Genomic DNA, 22370 nt, shown 5'->3' with positions numbered 1-22370 from the left:
GACATGTATTTAACATGTCTCCTGGTAAGACAGCAAATGTCTTTTCAGTTTGTGTTTCCAAACTGATTGTAACGAATGCGGATATCGATAGCGATGAAGAGAGAAGGTGCTTGACATTAAGCAGGTCTTACCTCCATGATGATCTCCGCGACGTCCCTCTTCTCGACGAAGACGGGGTCCAGCACGCCGTCCACCAGGTGAACCACGCCGTTGGTCGCCTCCAGGTCGCGGCGCGCGATACGCTTGCAGTTCACCGTCTCCACCTGCCACACACCCCGTACGCGGTTGGAACACACTTTTATCACCAATACATGGGTATTAATAAGTACCTCCGTGGTTTCAGAAGATGACTGCGTGAAGCATACAACACAGGCAGTAACATGACACGTACCGGTAGAGAGAGAGCATTTCTCCACGTTTCGATTCGTAATATGCGCTGTGGCATAGTTGCTCTAGGGGGTAGGCGTGTAAGAAAATGTAAACAAGTCATCCGCCCCGTACTATCGCATCGAATTAGTTCGTGTCTGCGTATGGGCAAGCCAATGAAAAGATTTACAAAGCGGACGTCGTTGTCACGCCTTCCCGTGCAGTTCGCGCCAGCGATTTCAGTCAAATGCTCTCAAGAATTGCTCTTTACAGGGTCACAGACGGTGCCTATATTGAACATCAGTAATGTGAGTTAAAAGCTTTGAGAGATGCTCTGTCCACTGACATATGTCTTTGTTATGTATGTATTGAAGTTTTCGCACAGTCACCTTCGGAAACTCCGAAGAGTATGCTGATAAAATAGCTCCATATTTAGCAATTATATACAACCACTCGCTCACAGAAAGATACGTACCTAAAGACTGGAAAATTGCTCAAGTCACACAAATACCCAAAAACGGAAGTAGGAGTAATGCTCTGAATTACAGGCCTATATCACTAACGTCGATTTGTAGTAGGGTTTTAGAACATATACTGTATTCGAACAGTATGAAGTACCTCGAAGAAAACGATTTATTGACATATAGTCAGCACGTATTCAGAAAATATCGTTCTTGTGAAACACAACTAGCTCTTTATACTCATGAAGTAATAAGTGCTATCGACAGGGGATGTCAAATTGATTCCATATTTTTAGATTTCCAGAAGGCTTTCGACACCGTTCCTCACAAGCGTTTTCTAATCAAACTGCGTGCCTACGGAGTATCGCCTCAGTTGAGTAAAACAGAAGTAATATCCGGCGTTCCCCAAGAAAGTGTTATAGGCCCTCTATTGTTCCTGACCTATATTAACGACATAGGAAACAATCTGAGTAGCCGTCTTAGATTGTTTGCAGATAATGCTGTCATTTACCGTCCTTTAAAATCATCAGATGATCAAAACGACCTGCAAAATGATCTAGATAAGATATCTGTATGGCGCGAAAAGTGGCAATTGACCCTGAATAAAGAAAAGTACGAAGTTATTCACATGAGTACTAAAAGAAATCAGCTAAATTTCGATTACGCGATAAGTCACACAAATCTGAGGGCTGCAAATTCAACTATATACTTAGGGATTACAATAACAAATAACTTAAATTGGAATGATCAAGTAGATAATATTGTGGGTAAAGCAAACCAAAGGCTGCGATTCATTGGCAGAACACTTTGAAGGTGCAACAGGTCTACCAAAGAGACTGCTTACACTACGCTTGTCCGCCCTATTCTGGAGTACTGCTGTGCGGTGTGGGATCCGCATCTGGTGGGACTGACGGATGACATCGAAAAAGTACAAAGAAGGGCAGCTCGTTTTGTATTATCGTGAAATAGGGGAGATAGTGTCACAGACATGATACGTGAATTGGAGTGGTAATCATTAAAACAAAGACGTTTTTCGTTGCGACGGGATATTCTCATGAAATTTCAATCACCAGTTTTCTCCTCCGATTCCGAAAACATTTTGTTGGCACCCACCTACATAGGGAGGAATGATCATCACGATAAAATAAGAGAAATCAGGGCTCTCACAGAAAAATTTAAGTGGTCGTTTTTCCCGCGTGCCGTTCGAGAGTGGAAAGGTAGAGAGACAGCATGAAGGTGGTTCATTGAACCCTCTGCCAGGCACTTTAAATGGCTCTGAGCACTATGGGACTTAGCTTCTTAGGTCAACAGTCCCCTAGAACTTAGAACTAGTTAAACCTAACTAACCTAAGGACATCACACACATCCATGCCCGAGGCAGGATTCGAACCTGCGACCGTAGCAGTCGCCCGGTTCCGGACTGCGCGCCTAGAACCGCGAGACCACCGCGGCCGGCTCCAGGCACTTTATTGTGAATAGCTGAGTAATCACGTAGATGTAGATGTAGATGAAGTGCTTATAAGTAACCCTTTATTCGGCTGGAAGGGAAAGGAAAGATTGTGGAGTACGTTCCTGTTTATGAGACTGAGCCAATGTCCTCGGGAAAAATCATAAAATTTCGCAGTTTCTCAGGGAGTGTGTCTGTCATATGAGACACAATAAGATCTGCGGGCCCTTGATGCGAACTTAGTGGCGAAGGTATGTGGTGCACCAGATTTCCTTTTCCTTTCATTTCCATGGTGATAAACAACATAAACACAAAACTACACTCTATAATCAGACCTCAGTAATCCGCGTGACACTGATACACACTTGATGTTCTAACTGAATAACTGAAGGCAACCGTTCCACACTATGTTAGTACGTCCCACAAACACTCATGACAATGGGTCACAAACCAATAACACTGTGTAATTTTTTCTTCGTGTGGCTACCCAGCAAATCAGTTTTCTTGAGTACGCCCCGAATCAGCACTCCAAGTAGATCTTCAAACATATTTCTATTTCATGGAGTTATTAAGACGTTCCATTTCCGAAATGATATATAAACGGTAGGATTATAGGATACTTAATATTTTCCTTGCTTTATTTTTGTAATTCTTTTTGACGTAAAATGAAAATTATGAGCGATTCCTTATACAAATAAAAGATCACCAAGAGAGCATTTCAAATGCTGTATTTTGGTGACAGCTTCACGTGATTACTTGTTCCACTAGTTGTAGACTATCGCCGCACGACAACTCTGAAATGAGTAACGTGCACGACACGATCATCGTAACGGTACGGCAGTTCACGTTTGTCCTACGATGGACAAATTCTCGTCACTACAGCTGTCCTCTACATAGTTGGGGTTCACGACCAATGGCGTGATGTCAGATTTAACTACTAGGAACTGCATTCCCACTTCAAAATATGTCTTCTGTTTCTAAGGCTTCCTACATCTCATATGGGAATGGAGTGACAAGAAGCTTTGATTCAGCATAAGCCATTCACACGTAGTTCAGGGAAAGGAGACTAAGGAAAGTAAGCGTTTAACTTTCCATCTATAACGAAGGCATTTCAAACAGAGCACAAATTCGGGTTGGCGAAGAATGGGGGAGGAAAAAGGACGTGAACTTTTTAGTGGAATCATATAGGCATTTGCCTAAGTGATTTAGCCACTGTAGCCTGCTACCTGAACACTGAGGCGACAAAAGTCATGGGATAGCAATATGCACAAATACAGATGCCAGTAGTAAGTCGTATACAAGGTATAAAAGGGCAGAACATTGACGGAGCTATCATTTGTGCTCAGGCGATTCATGTGAAACTGTTTCCGACGACGAATTAACAAACTTTGAACGCGGTATGGTGGTGGTATTTTTGTGGTAAGTTCATATGCGACGAAACTGCTGAGGTCATCGGTCCCTAGGCGTACACACCACTTAATCTAACTTAAACTAACTTACGCTAAGGACAACAAATACACCTATGCCCGAGGGAGGACTCGAACCTACGACGGGGTGAGCCGCGCGAAACGTGGCAAGGCGCCTGAGACCCCGCGGCTGCGGAATGGTAATTGGAGCTTGACGCGTGGGACATTCCATTTCGGAAACTGGAACGGGATCCAATATTCCAAGATCCACAGTGTCAAGAGTGTGTCGAGAATACCAAATTTTATGCATTACCTCTCACCACGGACAATGCAGTGGCCGACGGCCTTTACTTAACGCCGACAGCAGCAGCGTTTGCATAGAATTATCAGTGCTACCAGACCACCAACTCTGCGTGAAATAACCGCAGAAATCGTTGTGGGACGTACGACGAACGTAGCCTTAGGACAGTGTGGCGAAAGTTGGCGTTAGTGAGTGCCTTTGAAACAGCACGACATCGCCTGCAGCACCTCTTCTGGGCTCGTGGCGACATCGGTAGGACCCTAGCCGACTGGAAAACCGTGGCCTGGTCAGATGAGTCCAGATTTCAGTTGGTCATTGCTGATGGTAGGGTTTGAGTGTGGTGCAGCCCCATGCAGCCTTGGGCCCAAGTTGTCAACAAAGCACTGTGCAAGCTGGTGGTGGCTCCACAATGGTGTGAGCTGTGTCTACATGCAATGGACTGGTTCCTCTCGACCAAATGAACAGATCATTGACTGGAAATGGTTATGTTCTGTTACTTGGAGACTATTTGTAGCCATTTGTGGTCTTCACGATCCCAAACAACGATGTTATGCCACCGGGCCACTATTATTCGTGATTGGTTTGAAGAACATTGTGAACAATTTGAAGCGCATTGTGGACAATTGGTGTGAATGATCTGGCCACCCATCGAACATTTATGTGACATAATCGAGAGGTCAGTTAATGCACATAATCCTGCACCGGCAATACTTTCGGAATTATGGACATCTATAGAGGCGGTGTAACTCAATATTTCTGCAGGGGACTTCAAGTTGTTAAGTCCATGCCACTTTCAGATGCTGCACTAGGTCGGGCAAAAGGAGGTCCGACACGATATTAGAAGGTATCCTACGACTTTTGTCACCTCATTCTACAAGAAGCACAGGTTCTTACATCAGTCACGTTTTAATACAAACCTGGGACGACGGGTTTCAGCGAATGATGCCGTCATCAGGTGCTCATCTATTAAATACACATTATTTTGTCGTGCCAAATTAAATACTGATTTCTAAACGTGACTGAGGAAGGAAAGGGTGCTTTTATATAAGTCGCAGTCAACGTACAGTTTTATGTGGTATTTATAATTTTAAGTTTAATCAGGAAATATGGAGTCACGCAAATGTGTTACCATAACTACATGCGGTTTCGCTGGCGAGGCATGTGTGCGCATTTCTACTTCCATGAAAAAAAAAAGCGAAAAAGCCTCGATTATGCCGGAGACAGCGAATTCACATTATTCTTCATTTGTAAAAAATCTAGTTTTCAATTTTATTTTTTTCGCGAAGTCGGCACTACGGACATGTCCAACTTTGTATGGGTACCTCACATGATGGTTATACGTGAGCGCCACATAGTTCCGAATGAAGTATTGGTTCCACTTGAAATATCGCGCACACTACATCGTCCACGTACAGAATCTGCAGCTTATGTGTAGGCCTCGTTTCGAGATAGGACACAATTTAAAGATATGCTTTAGGTTTATGATTTCTTGGACGTGCTTGCAAATGACCGTGCATTCATACTCCTTATTACGATTTTCATTGTCGAACAAGACATCTACACTCCCGATGAGCATGATACAGCACTTACTCGTTAATTGTTTTGACAACACATTTCCATCAAAAGAGCTTTATCTCTTAAAGGTAACACACACAACCTTAACTTAACGCTTAAATTAAGTGAAGATTGAAGGGCAACAATGAGCAGATCTGTTTAAACAACGACCAGCAGATCGTCTCCAACCGTGATAGCGTACCTGTTGGTGGAAAAGTAGTTATTATGGAATCTCTCTCCCGCTATTAACGAAGATCCTACGTCGTTTTCATCGTAACACTGGCAAACCTTTTCGAATAATTCATGTTTTACTTGTTTAAATCATCCGATACTAGACTGCACAGAAATTACGTAAAATTATGTGCTAAGATCTCATTTCCGCTACAAGACACAAAGGACCCATGTGAGGACAGCAGTATCAACACAGAGGCATTTGAATTGTGTGCGTGTGTGTGTGTGGGGGGGGGGGGGGGAAGGGAGGTTTGTCGAGACGCGTTCTCTATTTTCTATATTTCTGGGCTTTTCCTCCCGCTCGTTCCAGTACGCTTTAAAGCTTTTTTACATTGCACCTTGTTTTGCTGGGCAAACAACTTCGTTCACTATTTCTATTTTCATCACTCTCCTTCGCTGTTTTTTATGTCATATTTCTATACACTACTATGAGGTATTTGTCTACGACCATAGCCTAAGAACCAAAAACCAAATGCTTCAAATGGCTCTGAGATTTATGGGACTTAACATCTGAGGTCGTCAGTCCCCTAGAACTTAGAACTACTTAAACCTAACAAATCTAAGGACATCACACACATCCATGCCCGAGGTAGGATTCGAACCTGCGACCATAGCGGTCCCGTTATTCCAGACTGAAGCGCCTAGAACCGCTCGGCCATACCGGCCGGCACCAAATGTTTGAATGGAAGTAAATTCTATTCACGAGAGCTTGTATTTTAGTATCTTTGTGCATACATAATTTGTGAATTATCCAATATTTCTCATTCTGTTATGTTTTATTTATTATTGGAGCCTTGATTTTGCGTCATAATCCAGACTGTTAGGCCGATGTTCTTTATACATGTACGACTTAAATGGATATAAGTTCATGGAATCGTACAGCCAATCCTATGCATTACATACGTCTATGTGTCAAACAAAAGGCAGTCATGAGATATTCACATAGAAGCGTATTCGGGTATGTCTTAATGTGTGCAAAATGTTTCAGAATGTTCCTTGGAAAGTGCCAGGATAAGCAAATTGAGGACAGGATATCACTGTCAGGAAACTTTATCCATTAACGCTACATAGCCTCTAAAAGGTGGTAACCAATGCTTAACGAGAAGCAGTATGAATTAGTTGACGTTCTTCCTCTGGAGATATTTGAAGAATTTGGTTTATGAAACCTAAGTGAATCAGAGGAGGTGTTGAAAACATATATATAGCGTGAAGATGTTCGCACACCGCTAGGTAAATTCTAGCGGCTGCGTCATTCCCTGATACAAAGGTGTCACGCGTTCTGCAGTACTGAACGTAGACTCTTCGAACACATCCTATACTTTTTTCCTTTTAGGATTGAATAATAGTGTCTACTCTTTCGAATTTGTTCCTCTGAGACTGTAGTCGTATCGTACTTTATGTATCTTTCCCCTTGTGTTGCAGAAAATTGAAGAAATTTCACATTCTCTATTGTTACTTATGGATCTACAATGAATGCTGTGAATAAAGCAATAAGAGATGCTCGGCTGGCGAACCGCTGGGTGATGACCCTCATGTTTCCTACATTCGCCTCTGTCGTTTATGGTGACAGGCTGCAATCCTTAATTAGTTATTTAAGACACTACTTCTTGTCAGTCACTTGATGATTCTGCACTAGCAAGAAACCGTATTTAAATGGCTAGAGGATATCATAATCCTTCATCTACTAACATTCAACTCGAAACATACCAAAACTACTCTCTGGCTCAACTTAGGAATGGCTCGCTTTCCAAAGTCTATATCCACAAAAATTTGGTGTGAGCCATCCTACCCATGAGGTAATCATTCCACCAGTTCATCAAATTCATTTCGAGTGTTACCTACAAAGGACATCTAGGAAGTTCGTACAGCTCTAGCACACATGTGAAATAAATCACTATCGTATCGCACATTGGTTATCGTAATACTCTGCCATACTATCAACGCACTGTACCTACACTACATAATTAGATTCTCTGAACCCTAGTACAACGTAAATTAACCGATGCTTTACGAGTTAGCATCAATTCTTCCGTAGAGAACTACTTGGGCATTTTCAGCCGTCACAGTTTCCTTACTTTACTTCACTTCCACAACTCCGGCCTGGCTTCCGTCGTACAACATCATTTCCTAACTCTAATATTTTCTTTTTTCTCTCAAACATCTATAACTGATCTTTACTCAGGTTGACTTCGTTGCCACTGCACAACCTACACAACGACCACTCAGTGTCCTTTCTCCCAATCTACCATTTGTAGGTGCATCAGTAGCCTCATCAATAAGGATCACTATTGTCTTACATTAAATAACCAAACGTTAATACAAAAATATTTTATTTATTAGGGAGTAAATATTTTTCTGTTTTACTTTATACGTCATTCATATGTATGTTACATTTTTTTTACAGGAGGAGTCTTTCGTTTGAGACTGAGGGAGGTGGCTTGGAGACGAACCGCGAAAGCAGAGGCCGCTTCGCACATAGTGACTGACTAGACGCACATCGGAGGTAATTGGAAATTTGTGGTAAAGTCTTATGGGACCAAACCGCTGAGGTCATCGGGCTCTAAGCTTACATACTATTTAATCTAACTTAAACTAACTTACGCAAAGGACGACACACACACCCATGTCCGAGGACTCGAACCTCCGACGGAGGGAGCCGCGCGGACCGTGACCAGACGCCTAGACCTCGCGGCTACCCCGCGCGGCACATCGGAGGTCACAGACCCAATGCAGCCATAATGTTTGTTTACTTGATGGTCCATTGACGCACTTAGCCGGATAAACGAGCAGCTCGGTAGCCTCTGAAGTAGCAGCAGCAGCACTCCTCAAACATGCCACGACCGAGCGAGGTGGCGCTGTGGTTGGACACTGGACTCGCATTCGGGAAGACGACGGTTCAATCCCGCGTCCGGCCATCCTGATTTAGGTTTTCCGTGATTTCCCTAAATCGCTCCAGGCAAATGCCGGGATGGTTCCTTTCAAAGGGCACGGCCGACTTCCTTCCCTGATCCGATGAGACCGATGACATCGCTGTCTGGTCTCCTTCCCCAAACCAACCAACCAACCAAACATGCCACGCTATGTAATGTAACTTTCGATCTAGCTCAAGCAACCCTGAGAACACCGAGCAGTCTTATTCATTTGCGTAATTAATTGTTTATGAAGTTATATAGAATAAATGTTACCTCTTTTACGTCTCAGTTGGAAGTTTCTGCACAATTCCTCGAAATCCTAGTAAAAATACCGATTTAGCGTTAAGTTCATGGTCTGTCGCCCACGCCAGGAGGCGACAAGAGAACAGGGAATCAGCGATCATAAAGCGGTTACAGCATCGGTGATTTCAGCCGTAAATAGAAATATTAAAAACGGTAGGAAGATTTTTTTGTTTAGCAAAAGTGACAAAAACCAGATTTCAGAGTACTTGACGGTTCAACACAAAAGTTTTATCTCAAGTACAGATAGTTTTGAGGATCAGTGGACAAAGTTCAAAACCATCGTACAATATGCATTAGATGAGTATGTGCCAAACAAGATCGTAAGAGGTGGAAAAGAGCCACTGTGGTACAACAACCGAGTTAGAAAACTGCTACGGAAGCAAAGGCAACTTCACAGCAAACATAAACATAGCCAAAGCCTTGCAGACAAACAAAAATTACGAGAAGCGAAATGTAGTGTGAGGAGGGCTTTGCGAGAGGCGTTCAACGAATTCGAAAGTAAAGTTCTATGTACTGACTTGGCAGAAAATCCTATGAAATTTTGGTCTAATGACAATGCGGTATGGGGATCAAAACAAAATGTCCAGACAGTCTGTGACCAAAATGGTACTGAAACAGAGGATGACAGACTAAAGGCTGAAATAATAAATGTCTTTTTCCAAAGCTGTTTCACAGAGGAAGACTGCACTTTAGTTCCTTTTCTAGATTGTCACACAGATGACAAAATGGTAGACATCGAAATAGATGACGGAGGTATATAAAAACAGTTAAAATCGCTCAAAAGAGGAAAGGCCGCTGGACCTGATGAGATACCAGTTCCATTTTACACAGACTACGCGAAGGAACTTGCCCCCTTCTTGTAGCGGTGTACCGTAGGTCTCTAGAAGAGCGTAGCGTTCCAAAAGATTGGAAAAGGGCACAGGTCATCCCCGTTTTCAAGAAGGGACGTCGAACAGATGTGCAGAACTATAGACCTATATCTCTAACGTCGATCAGTTGTAGAATTTTGGAACACGTATTATGTTCGAGTATAATGACTTTCCTGGAGACTAGAAATCTGCTCTGTAGGAATGAGCATGTGTTTCGAAAAAGACGGTCGTGTGAAACCCAGCTCGCGCTATTCGTCCACGAGACTCAGAGGGCCATAGACACGGATTCACAGGTAGATGCCGTGTTTCTTGACTTCCGCAAGGCGTTCGATACAGTTCCCCACAGTCGTTTAATGAACAAAGTAAGAGCATATGGACTATCAGACCAATTGTGTGATTGGATTGAAGGTTCCCTAGATAACAGAACGCAGCATGTCATTCTCAATGGAGAGACATCTTCCGAAGTAAGAGTGATTTCAGGTGTGCCGCAGGGGAGTATCGTAGGACCGTTGCTATTCACAATATATATAAATGACCTTGTGGATAACATCGGAAGTTCACTGAGGATTTTTGCAGATGATGCTGTAGTATATCGAGAGTTTGTAACAATGGAAAATTGTACTGAAATGCAGGAGGATCTGCAACGAATTGACGCATGGTGCAGGGAATGGCAATTGAATCTCAATGTAGACAAGTGTAATGTGTTGCAAATACATAGAAAGAAAGATCCTTTATCATTTAGCTAAAATATAGCATGTCAGCAACTGGAAGCAGTTACTTCCATAAATTATCTGGGAGTAGGCATTAGAAGTGATATAAAATGGAATGACCATATCAAATTAATCGTCGGTAAAGCAAATGCGAGACTGAGATTCATTGGAAGAATCCTAAGGAAATGCAGTCCGAAAACAAAGGAAGTAGGTTACAAAATGGTTCAAATGGCTCTGAGCACTATGGGACTTAACTTCTGAGTTCATCAGCCCCCTAGAACTTAGAACTACTTAAACCTAACTAACCTAAGGACATCACACACATCCATGCCCGGGGCAGGATTCGAACCTGCGACCGTAGCGGTCGCGCGATTCCAGACTGTAGCGCCTAGAACCACTCGGTCACTGGGCCGGCGAAGTAGGTTACAGTACACTTGTTCGCCCACTGCTTGGATACTGCTCACAGGTGTGGGATCCGTACCAGATAGGGTTGATAGAAGAGATAGAGAAGATCCAACGGAGAGCAGCGCTCTTCGTTACAGGATCATTTAGTAATAGCGAAAGATGACAGATACACTCCACTGGAAGCCTCTGCAAGAGAGACACACAGTAGCTCGGTACGGGCTTTTGTTGGTGTTTCGAGAACATACCTTCACAGAGCAGACAAGCAGTATATTGCTGCCTCCTACGTATATCTCGCGAAGAGACCATGAGGATAAAATCAGAGAGATTAGAGCCCACACAGAGGCATACCGACAATCTTTCTTTCCACGAACAATACGAGACTGGGATAAAAGGGAGAACCGATATAGGTACACGAGGTATCCTCCGCAGCACTCCGTGAGATGGCTTGACGAGTATGGATGTAGATGTAGAAGAGACGATGGTGAAATTACGATAAGAGTAGGTTACTCTCAAAGTCAGTCTTATTTCGTTCAAGTCAGAACTATCATTAAAATACTAATCTCAGTGATCCTAGACGTGTTATGTCATTGTGAGGGATGGTTGTTTCTGTATTCCATATCTGATTTTTATGGGTGCTATCTCATATCGGCGACTGTCATAATTTCAAGCTATAAGAAACCTCGTGATTCACACTTCGCTGACGAAAGCGGTTGGTCCTTGAGGCTACAGTTTTGCTCGAATTCAGGCATATACAACACTCACTTGACACGGTTGTCTGTCAAATGAGTGTGTTTATATGACTATGGATACCTTGTTCCAGGTGCCTAACTTAGCCAACATGGCCCCGTCACGAACAAAATACAGAAAGCGTACGTTTACGCTGTATCCCCGCTGCTCGCACGTCACTAGCATGCCCCGATGATGGTGAAACAAGTCCATTGAGTCTTACAGGTGCATTTAGCTCGCAGCAGCTCAAATTCAAGAGGGAAAGAGTCACACCAAAACCCCCCTCTGAAATTGGCACTTCAACAAATAAAATTTTTTCGTTATCAGTTAACCCTAGCCAACACCGTCATTTTTATCCACCACCACCTCCAACTAGCTAATGGCTCCACGCACTACCTTGAGGCCTCTTTTTGCCGAACAAATCGACGATTAATAATCTAAACACCTGACTAGAAAAACAAAAAACTACCTAAGCAGAATTCGACGTCCGTATATAGGAACGCACTTTCGAATCCTCTGTAGGCTTTCCGTGCGGGAAAAGTAACTTCGTTGATAACGAACGACTTCCAGAAGAATAAGAACCACTTTCAACACAAACTCAGGCGCCGAGAGCCCACGACGTGCCGCCTCCATCTCACGAGGGCTTGCAGCCGACTCGCGGGTTTCACGGAGCTACAGATCTCTCGAAGAAATTATTTTAAATTCTCGCCTACCAGTTAATACATATCGGGAGTGAAAGAAATGTAGGAATTTTCATTGGCCATTCCTGCTCCCACTTACAGTATTTATATAAGGTGAGGCTTTCTCGTGGGACTTCTAGAACTCACTTAGCAATGAGTGTTGGAGAAACCAGCAGTCCTGGACAAATTAATCTTTCCCAAAATCCGCCTAGTATCCGGGTCGTGCAGTGGTTAACGCAACTGCCCAGTAAGCAGGAGATCCCGGGTTCGCGTCCCAGTCCAGCAAACATTTTCACTCGTCGCTGCTGATTCCGCATAAAGTCCCAAAACAGCTGAGATCATAAGCTCCTTTTCTTTCTCCTCCTTCCACCTTCAATTACAAAACATGTATTACAGCTGCAGATTCCTCATGGTGTCTGTTCTTTCGGATGTGTCCGAAAGAACAGACACCACGAATTCATGAATTTAAAGTGATCAGTTAAATGCGGGTACGAATTTTTATTAGTTCTGGAGCTAGAATCCGATTCCATGGTTTAGTTTCCACAGTCAGTCCAATAATAAAAGTAGTAGCCTGCTTAAGGCGAACTTAGCAATAAACAGCTAACACCTAGTTATTCTCGCTCGTACTCGATTGTTTACATCAGTCACGTGCACCTTGGCGTGGCTACATACCTACATGACCCCAGTTCCTCAGAACATGATTTCTGTGGGCGGTGCGGCGTCATTTTTATCGTAAATAATAGGTACCTAATTAACGATTAACGGACACAATTAAGTTAACGAAAGTTAAAGAATCAGTTACTCGAAAAGTTAACCTCGTTAATTAACGATTAACAGGTTAATCGTCTCGTGTCCAGTTATGTCTACACCTACATCTACATCTACATCTGCATCTACATCCATACTCCGCAAGCCACCTGATGGTGTGTGGCGGAGGGTACCTTGAGTACCTCTACCGGTTCTCCCTTCTATTCCAGTCTCGTATTGTTCGTGGAAAGAAGAATTGTCGGTATGCCTCTGAGTGGGCTCTAATCTCTCTGATTTTATCCTCATGGTCTCTTCGCGAGATATAAGTAGGAGGGAGCAATATACTGCTTGACTCCTCGGTGAAGGTATGTTCTCGAAACTTCAATAAAAGCCCGTACCGAGATACTGAGCGTCTCTCCTGCAGGGTCTTCCACTCGAGTTTATCTATCATCTCCGTAACGCTTTCGCGATTACTAAATGATCCTGTAACGAAGCGCGCTGCTCTCCGTTTCATCTTCTCTATCTCTTCTATCAACCCTATCTGGTTCGGATCCCACACTGCTGAGCAGTATTCAAGCAGTGGGCGAATAAGCATACTGTAACCTACTTCCTTTGTTTTCGGATTGCATTTCCTTAGGGTTCTTCCAATGAATCTCAGTCTGGCATCTGCTTTACTGACGATCAACTTTATATGATCATTCCATTTTAAATCACTCCTAATGCGTACTCCCAGATAATTTATGGATTTAACTGCTATATTGTAGCTAAATGGTAAGGGATCTTTCTTTCTATGTATTCGCAACACATTACACTTGTCTATATTGAGAATCAATTGCCATTCCCTGCACCATGCGTCAATTCGTTGCAGATCCTCCTGCATTTCAGTACAATTGTCCATTGTTACAACCTCTCGATATACTACAACATCCACAAGGTTATTTATGTATATTGTGAATAGCAACGGTCCTACGACACTCCATTGCGGCACACCTGAAATCACTCTTACTTCGGAAGACTTCTCTCCATTGAGAATGACATGCTGCGTTCTGTTATGTAGGAACTCTTCAATCCAATCACACAATTGGTCTGATAGTCCATATGCTCTTACTTTGTTCATTAAACGATTGTGGGGAACTGTATCGAACGCCTTGCGGAAGTCAAGAAACAGGGCAGCTACCTGGGAACCCGTGTCTATGGCCCTCTGAGTCTCGTGGACAAATAGCGCGAGCTGCGTTTCACACGATCGTCTTTTTCGAAACACATGCTCATTCCTACAGAGTAGATTTCTAGTCTCCAGAAAAGTCATTATACCCGAACATAATACGTGTTCCAAAATTCTACAACTGATCGACGCTGGAGATATAGGTCTATAGTTCTGCACACCTGTTCGACGTCCCTTCTTGAAAACGAGGATGAGCTGTGTTTTCCAATCCTTTGGAGCGCTACGCTCTTCTAGAGACCTACGGTACACCGCTGCAAGAAGGGGGGCAAGTTCCTTCGCGTACTCTGTGTAAAATCCAACTGGTATCCCATCAGGTCCAGCGGCCTTTCCTCTTTTGAGTGATTTTAATTATTTCTCTATCGAGCAGATGAAAGAGCGAGGGGGCGCAGTTGTTAGTAGAATGGACTGGCATTCCGGAGGACAATGGTTTAAACCTGCATCCGGATCCAGATTTAGGCTTTCCGTGATTTCCGTAAATCCTTTTAAGCAAATGCCGGGGTGGTTTCTATTAAAGGGCACGGCCGACTTTCTTCCCCATCCTTCTCTAACCCGATGGGAGCGATGACCTCGGTGATTGGTTCCCTCTCCCAACTCAACCAACCAATCAATTTAGCACAAGGTGGAGGAGCGTAGCGTAGGTAGTCTGTTTAGTGTATTTGTTGCATCTTCTAAGTGTTCTGCCAATAAAACGCAGTCTTTGGTTCGCCTTCCCCACAACATTATCAGTGTGATCATTCCATTTTAAGTTATTCATGGCCGGCCGGAATGGCTGAGCAGTTCTAGGTGCTACAGTCTGGAATCGCGCGACCGCTACGGTCGCAGGTTCGAATCCTCCCTCGGGCATGGATGTGTATGATGTCCTTAGGTTAGCTAGGTTTAAGTAGTTCTAAGTTCTAGGGGACTGATGATCTCAGAAGTTAAGTCCCATAGTGTTCAGAGTCATTTGAACCTTTTTTTAAATGTTATTAATCATTGTTATCCCTAGGTATTTAGCTAATCTGACAGCGTTTAGAATTGTGTGGTTTATAGCGCAACCAAAATTTATCGGATTCCTTGTAGAATTAGTGTGGATGACTCACGTGGTTCATTATCTAGAATCAATTGCCACTTTTCGCACCATACAGATATCTTGTCTAAATATATTGCAATTGGTTTTGGTCATTTGATGACTTTGCAAGACGGTAAATGACAGCACATCTGCAAACTCTATAATAGGGCTGCTCAGATTGTCTCCTATATCGTTTACGTATGTCGGGAACAGCAGAGGTCCTGCCACGCTTTCTCGGGGAATGCCAGGTATTTCTTCTGTTTTACTCGATGGCTTCCCGTTAGTTAATACGAACAGTGATCTTTCTGACAGGAAATTACGAATCCAGTCACACAACTAAGCAGATGCAGTCTGAGTAAAAGTCGCTTGTGGCGGACAGTGTCAAAAGCCTTCTGAAATCTTAAAATATGGAGTCAATTTGACCTAAATAGATAAGTTCAAGAGTGGGAACTGCAAGTAATAATTTTGAACAGGCATTTGTTGCAGTCCTTTCTGAATGGGTGTGTATAAATTCCTAAGGGACCAAACTGCTGAGGTCGTCGGTCCATAGATTTACACTCTACTTAAACGAACTTAAACTAACTTATGCTAAGAACAGCACACGCAGCCATGCCCGAGGGAGGACTCGAACCTCCGGCGGTAGGGGCCGCGCAATCCATCACATGGCGCCTTAAACCGCGAGGCCACTCCGCGCGGCCTTTTCTAAATACAAAGTTATTTGAGACAAGAGATATGCAGATCACCGCAGCTTCATAATGTACAATTTTATTTGGTAAAACATCAGGATTAAAATATACAACTAGCAGTTGTAGGTCATGAAGCAGATGTCCAAGAAGATGTTACAAAATTATACCTCAGAGTGAGTAAGCCTACTAATGTGTCTTGCATAAAATTTGTATTAGTAATGTTGGGTTTCATCTCATATGTCTGTTTATAGTTCAGAAATATTTAAAATAAAATAGAAAATCTAGGTAAGCTATCAGACAAACCAGCCAAAACACTGAAAGCCCAAAACTATAAAACATCATTTTATGTAAGAGGTACTACAGCTAATCTCCTGTTCAACAGCAAGGAAAAAACAGATGAACTAAGCAACAGTGGGGTCCACAAAATAACCTGCACTGACTGCAATAAACTGTACATTGGTCAAACGGGCCGGGCCATATCAACAAGGCTGACTGAACATGAACGCAGCTAGAGATCAGACTCCACCTTTGCTGAACATGTGCTTAAAGAATCCCACAAATATCTAACACACACAGAAATGCTACTTATAGCCAACAAAGGCAGAAAACTCAGCTTACTTGAAGCACTTGAAATTAACAAACACTTTGCCCTAAATCCCCAGCAGGTCCTAAATGAGCAATTGCAACTGAGCACATCAACACTCTTAAACTTTACACAATAAAGTAAACCTGCTACTAACGACAAAGTGTCCCAATAGTAAAGAAATTCACACCCCAATATAATGTAATATCCCTTATGTGTTTACATTCCTAACTGTTACTTAACTGTAACAATGTAATATTTGCTATATATTAATGCACAATTTTATAATAACAAAATGTAACCGCCAAAGAAAACCGCTGTTGTACGACCATCAATTAATGTCCAGTGCAACTGTTCACAACAAATTCCAAAAAATTGTAAATTTGTAATAATGTGTATCCTAAATAATTCTAATTGTTGTCATACAAGGTACTGACAAACCATAAAATGTGTTTTATTATGTTGAAGAACAGTTTTACAGAACAAAAAGTCAAAAGACCTGTTTGACAATTCCAAAGACAATACCACAATTAAAGATCGTATATAAGTGCGTTGTATCTTAGCCCAGAATGTTTGGTTCGTAAGTACACAAGCTCAAAACAGCCTAAGTGTTATTCAACCTTCAATGAAATAGAAAATTGGATTCGACATTCGGACCTGAAAAAATTCTCTAGAGAATTTTTGAGCTGTGAATAGAACTAATGAAAGTTTCTACACAGTGTATACATCTTGCGTAGATTAAAACTGAAGAAACTGCAAAAAGGTGGGAATTTAAGGAGATGGGACCTGGATAAACTGAAAGAACCAGAGGTTGTACAGAGTTTCAGGGAGAGCATAAGGGAACAGTTGACAGGAATGGGGGAAAGAAATACAGTAGAAGAAGGATGGGTAGCTCTGAGGGATGAAATAGTGAAGGCAGCAGAGGATCAAGTAGGTAAAAAGACGAGTGCTAGTAGAAATACTTGGTAACAGAAGAAATATTGAATTTAATTGATGAAAGGAGAAAATATAAAAACGCAGTAAATGAAGCAGGCAAAAAGGAATACAAACGTCTCAAAAATGAGATCGACAGGAAGTGCAAAATGGCTAAGCAGGCATGGCTAGAGGACAAATGTAAGGATGTAGAGGCTTATCTCACTAGGGGTAAGATATATACTGCCTACAGGAAAATTAAAGAGACTTTTGGAAAAAAAAACCACCTGTATAAATATCAAGAGCTCAGATGGAAACCCAGTTCTAAGCAAAGAAGGGAAAGCAGAAAGGTGGAAGGAGTATATAGAGGGTCTATACAAGGGCGATGTACTTAAGGACAATATTATGGAAATGGAAGAGGACGTAGATGGAGATGAAATGGGAGATATGATTCTGCGTGAAGAGTTTGACAGAGCACTGAAAGACCTGAGTCGAAACAAGGCCCCGGGGGTAGACAACATTCCATTAGAACTACTGACAGCCTTGGGAGAGCCAGTCCTGACAAAACTCTACCATCTGGTGAGCAAGACGTATGAGACAGGTGAAATACCCTCACACTTCAAGAAGAATGTAATAATTCCAATCCCCAAAAAAAAAAACAGGTGTTGACAGATGTGAAAATTACCGAACTATCAGTTTAATAAGTCACTGCTGCAAAATACTAACGCGAATTCTTTACAGACGAATGGAAAAACTAGTAGAAGCCGACCTCGGGGAAGATCAGTTTGGATTCCGTAAAAATATTGGAACACGTGAAGCAATACTAACCCTACGACTTATCTTAGAAGCTAGATTAAGGAAAGCCAAACCTACGTTTCTAGCATTTGTAGACTTAGAGAAAGCTTTTGACAGTGTTGACTGGAATACTCTCTTTCAAATTCTGAAGGTGGCAGGGGTAAAATACAGGGAGCGAAAGGCTATTTACAATTTGTACAGAAACCAGATGGCAGTTATAAGAGTCGAGGGACATGAAAGGGAAGCAGTGGTTGGGAAGGGAGTGAGACAGGGTTGTAGCCTCTCCCCGATGTTATTCAATCTGTATATTGAGCAAGCAGTGAAGGAAATAAAAGAAAAATTCGGAGTAGGAATTAAAATCCATGGAGAAGAAATAAAAACTTTGAGGTTCGCCGATGACGTTGTAATTCTGCCAGAGACAGCAAAGGACTTGGAAGAGCAGTTGAACGGAATGGATAGTGTCTTGAAGGGAGGATATAAGATGAACATCAACAAAAGCAAAACGAGGATAATAGAATGTAGTCGAATTAAGTCGGGTGATGCTGACACAATTAGATTAGGAAATGAAACACTTAAAGTAGTAAAGGAGTTTTGCTATTTGGGGAGCAAAATGACTACTTCTAAGATAAGTAGAGAAGATATAAAATGTAGACTGGCAATGGCAAGGAAAGCGTTTCTGAAGAAGAGAAATTTGTTAACATCGAGTATAGATTTAAGTGTCAGGAAGTCGTTTCTGAAAGTATTTGTATGGAGTGTAGCCATGTACGGAAGTGAAACGTGGACGATAAATAGTTTGGACAAGAATAGAATAGAAGCTTTCGAAATGTGGTGCTACAGAAGAATGCTGAAGATTAGATGGGTAGATCACATAACTAATGAGGAGGTATTGAAGAGGATTGGGGAGAAGAGAAGTTTGTGGCACAACTTGACTAGAAGAAGGGATCGGTTGGTAGGACATGTTCTGAGGCATCAAGGGATCACCAATTTAGTATTGGAGGGCAGTGTGGAGGGTAAAAATCGTAGAGGGAGACCAAGAGATGAATACATCAAGCAGATTCAGAAGGATGTAGGTTGCAGTAGGTACTGGGAGATGAAGAAGCTTGCTCAGGATAGAGTAGCATGGAGAGCTGCATCAAACCAGTCTCAGGACTGAAGACCACAACAAAATACATCCTGCATTCGAAGGGACCACCCACACCTACTTTCCTTTCTCTTGCCAAGCGACTGTTACTCTCATCAAATGACGTAGAAAATATAGTTTTCGTTTCACATCAGTACAAGAAATCCATTCAAATAGCGATGCCGAAGACTCCCGGGGAGCAGCGAGATGCGATGTTTAACAACGGTCAGCGAGGCTGCAGAGTAAACGTACCCAAAGATCTCGTGTATGACACATTTTGTGTGCAACAGAAGTAGTAACTCACGGACATGGAAGATAGATTGTGTCAGAGTGCTCACCCCGCTGGCGTACTTGTTGACGCGCAGGTGATGTCCGGTGTAGCGCGACTCGAGCAGCAGGTCGGCCCGGAAGTGCTGCGACGGCACGCGTCCGGACACCATGTGGTACAGCAGCAGCGACTGGTCCGTCAGGCGCGCGCGCTCCTCCCGGGACAGTTCCTGTGTAACAGTCGCCGTACATCATACACCCTGTAACAAATCTTCGAGGAGTAACAGAAACGACTCTACAGATCGTCGAAGATTTAGGGCAAAAACATTCCGCTATGCCACTGTTACGGCTGAAAACGAGAGTTTGTACGCTGACTGATTGGGCTTGGCCGTCTCAGCAATGCTGTGGCACGCGTGGATGCATTCGATGCAATCCGACGTGCTGAATGCTGTCAGGCCCACTGACAGAGTCCGTAGCTCGTGGTATAGTGGCTAGCGTTGCTGCCTCTGGATCATGGGGTCCCGGGTTCGATTCCCGGCCGGGTTGGGGATTTTCTCTGCGTGAGGACTGGGTGTTTGTGTTGTTCTCATCATTTCCACATCATCATTCTGTGGGGCGGCGGATGGAATTATGTTGTTATATAAGTGTTTGTAGAATGTAGAAACACTTCCCGGCCGATTAACCATATGTGCGGCGGCGGGTGAAATTATTGTTCTTAAAAATGTTCCTATTATTTTTGCTGTTGTTTGCCGTTCTCAACACTGGCTCTCTAACTACAATATTGGCTACCAGAAAGTGATTAGCAAAACGTGAAGCCTGTAATTAGAACTCCTAGTGCCCACTTCATCTGAGAATACACTTATAGTTACAGCTTATAGCTCTGAGGAATTAGGAGATTGTCCGGGATTTATAATCAAAAACGATATTCTAAAATAGTTGAGTATATTCTGAAAGTCACAGATGAAAAACAAAAGAATCCACACAACCTAACTAACAGAGCAGTTCAGAGTCTAATGCGCTGATGCAACTATAATTGTCCAAATTGAATATTTAAATGAATGCTAGCCATAATTTGATGATTAGGTTCATCAAACGCCACGCTAAATGATGGTAGAATGTTTGTCCCGTGGCGGCACGTGAAAATACGACAATACGCAAACTGAAGCTAGATAATGAAAACCATCCCAGAATTAACACTTCACTTGAAAATGATTTCATGGTTACGCGTATCTCGAGTAACTTAATACGGCATCCGAGGCTGTTTGTAGCAATGATACCGACGCGACGCGACTCCCGACACAGATGGCATGCTGTTCAGCGTCTGGAGAGAACTGGGGCCTTGCTTCCTCGCGCAGAGTTCTTATATATAAAGCCGCGGTGCGGACGGCTGAGGGAATGCCTGATCAAATCGGTTCTCCCGACTAGCCGCTGGGCTAGTAATGCACCACATTAAGTTATCTAATAAATCATAGCTTCTCTTGCTGATGGCCGATGAAGCTCTTAATTTAAATGTGCATTCAGCACGCAGGTAAGTAATCATAATAAAAGTTTGATGTGGCTAAGTTAAATATTTTGGGCGAGAGAATTAATTTAATTACACTGCACGCAGTAGACGAGCTCTGAACTGGCCCTTTGGAGATACGCTATCGCTATAGTTTTATAGGTATTCAAATGAAACTTCTCACCTCTTTATGGTGATAGCGGATCTCCATTCTACTTAAATATAAACATTCTAGCCTTATTTATTAGCCTACTTAATCTATCTTGCTTCCAGAAGTTTTAAGACGAAAACCAGAAAAACATGAATTTCCACTAAAATTTTAATTTGTGAAATCCAAAGTACTGTTTTTATTAAATTATTATGAAAGATGAATCTAAATATAAATTTTTAACTTTCTAGCTCTTTTCTGTTGCGCCAATGATTTTTACAGAAAAACGTCCAAATTTCGAAAATGGCTAAAGTTATCGAACTGACATTCAACACACATTAATTTAGTATTACTCCTGACATGCTAGAAATGTTTTAGGTTATTTGCTTGATTTTTAAAGTATTGCGCAACATTTACGAGGGCCGTTCAGAAAGTAACCTCCGGTTGATTTAAAAAAATACACCAAGTTAAATAAAAATATTTTAATATATACATCTTACAACTACATCTTTGCACTATTTTTCTACATAGTCTCCATAGCGATTGAGGCACTTATCGTCTCTCTTCACAAGCTTTGAAATTCCTTCTGCATAAAAATCACCCGCTTGTGCCTGGAGCCAGCCTGTGACCGCATCTTTGAGCTCTTCGTCGTCATCAAACCGCTGTGACCCGAACCATTTCTTCAAATGCATGAAGAGGTGATAATCACTTGGCGCCAGGTCTGGGCTGTAAGGTGGATGGTTGATAACGTCCCACTTGAAGGACTCAAGAAGGGCCGTTGTTCTGCGAGCAGAGTGAGGACGGGCGTTATCGTGCAAAAAAACGATACCGGAAGTCAGCATACCACGGCGTTTGTTCTGTATAGCCCGTCGTAACTTTTTTATTGTTTCACAGTACACGTCTTGATTAATGGTCGTACCACGTTCCATGAATTCAACCAACAACACCCCTTTGGCATCCCAAAACACCG

At 42.6% G+C, this 22370-nt stretch overlaps 1 protein-coding gene across 1 annotated transcript in view; it reads right to left on the bottom strand.

Moving 5' to 3' along the window:
• LOC126248296 (transforming growth factor-beta-induced protein ig-h3-like) overlaps window positions 1-22370 on the bottom strand; it is a 414865-nt gene that overhangs the window by 116045 nt on the left and 276450 nt on the right. Inside the window, exons 5-6 of the mRNA XM_049949161.1 lie at window positions 19823-19981; window positions 132-263 (exon numbers count right to left, since the gene is read on the bottom strand). Of these exons, the coding sequence (XP_049805118.1) occupies window positions 132-263; window positions 19823-19981 (291 nt within the window). The remainder of the gene's footprint in view (window positions 1-131; window positions 264-19822; window positions 19982-22370) is intronic.

This window comes from Schistocerca nitens, chromosome 3, assembly GCF_023898315.1.
Source record: "Schistocerca nitens isolate TAMUIC-IGC-003100 chromosome 3, iqSchNite1.1, whole genome shotgun sequence".
In the NCBI taxonomy this organism is placed as follows: domain Eukaryota; kingdom Metazoa; phylum Arthropoda; class Insecta; order Orthoptera; family Acrididae; genus Schistocerca; species Schistocerca nitens.
The sequence above is the reverse complement of the archived record's forward strand: the minus strand, read 5'-3'. Positions and strand labels throughout refer to the sequence as shown.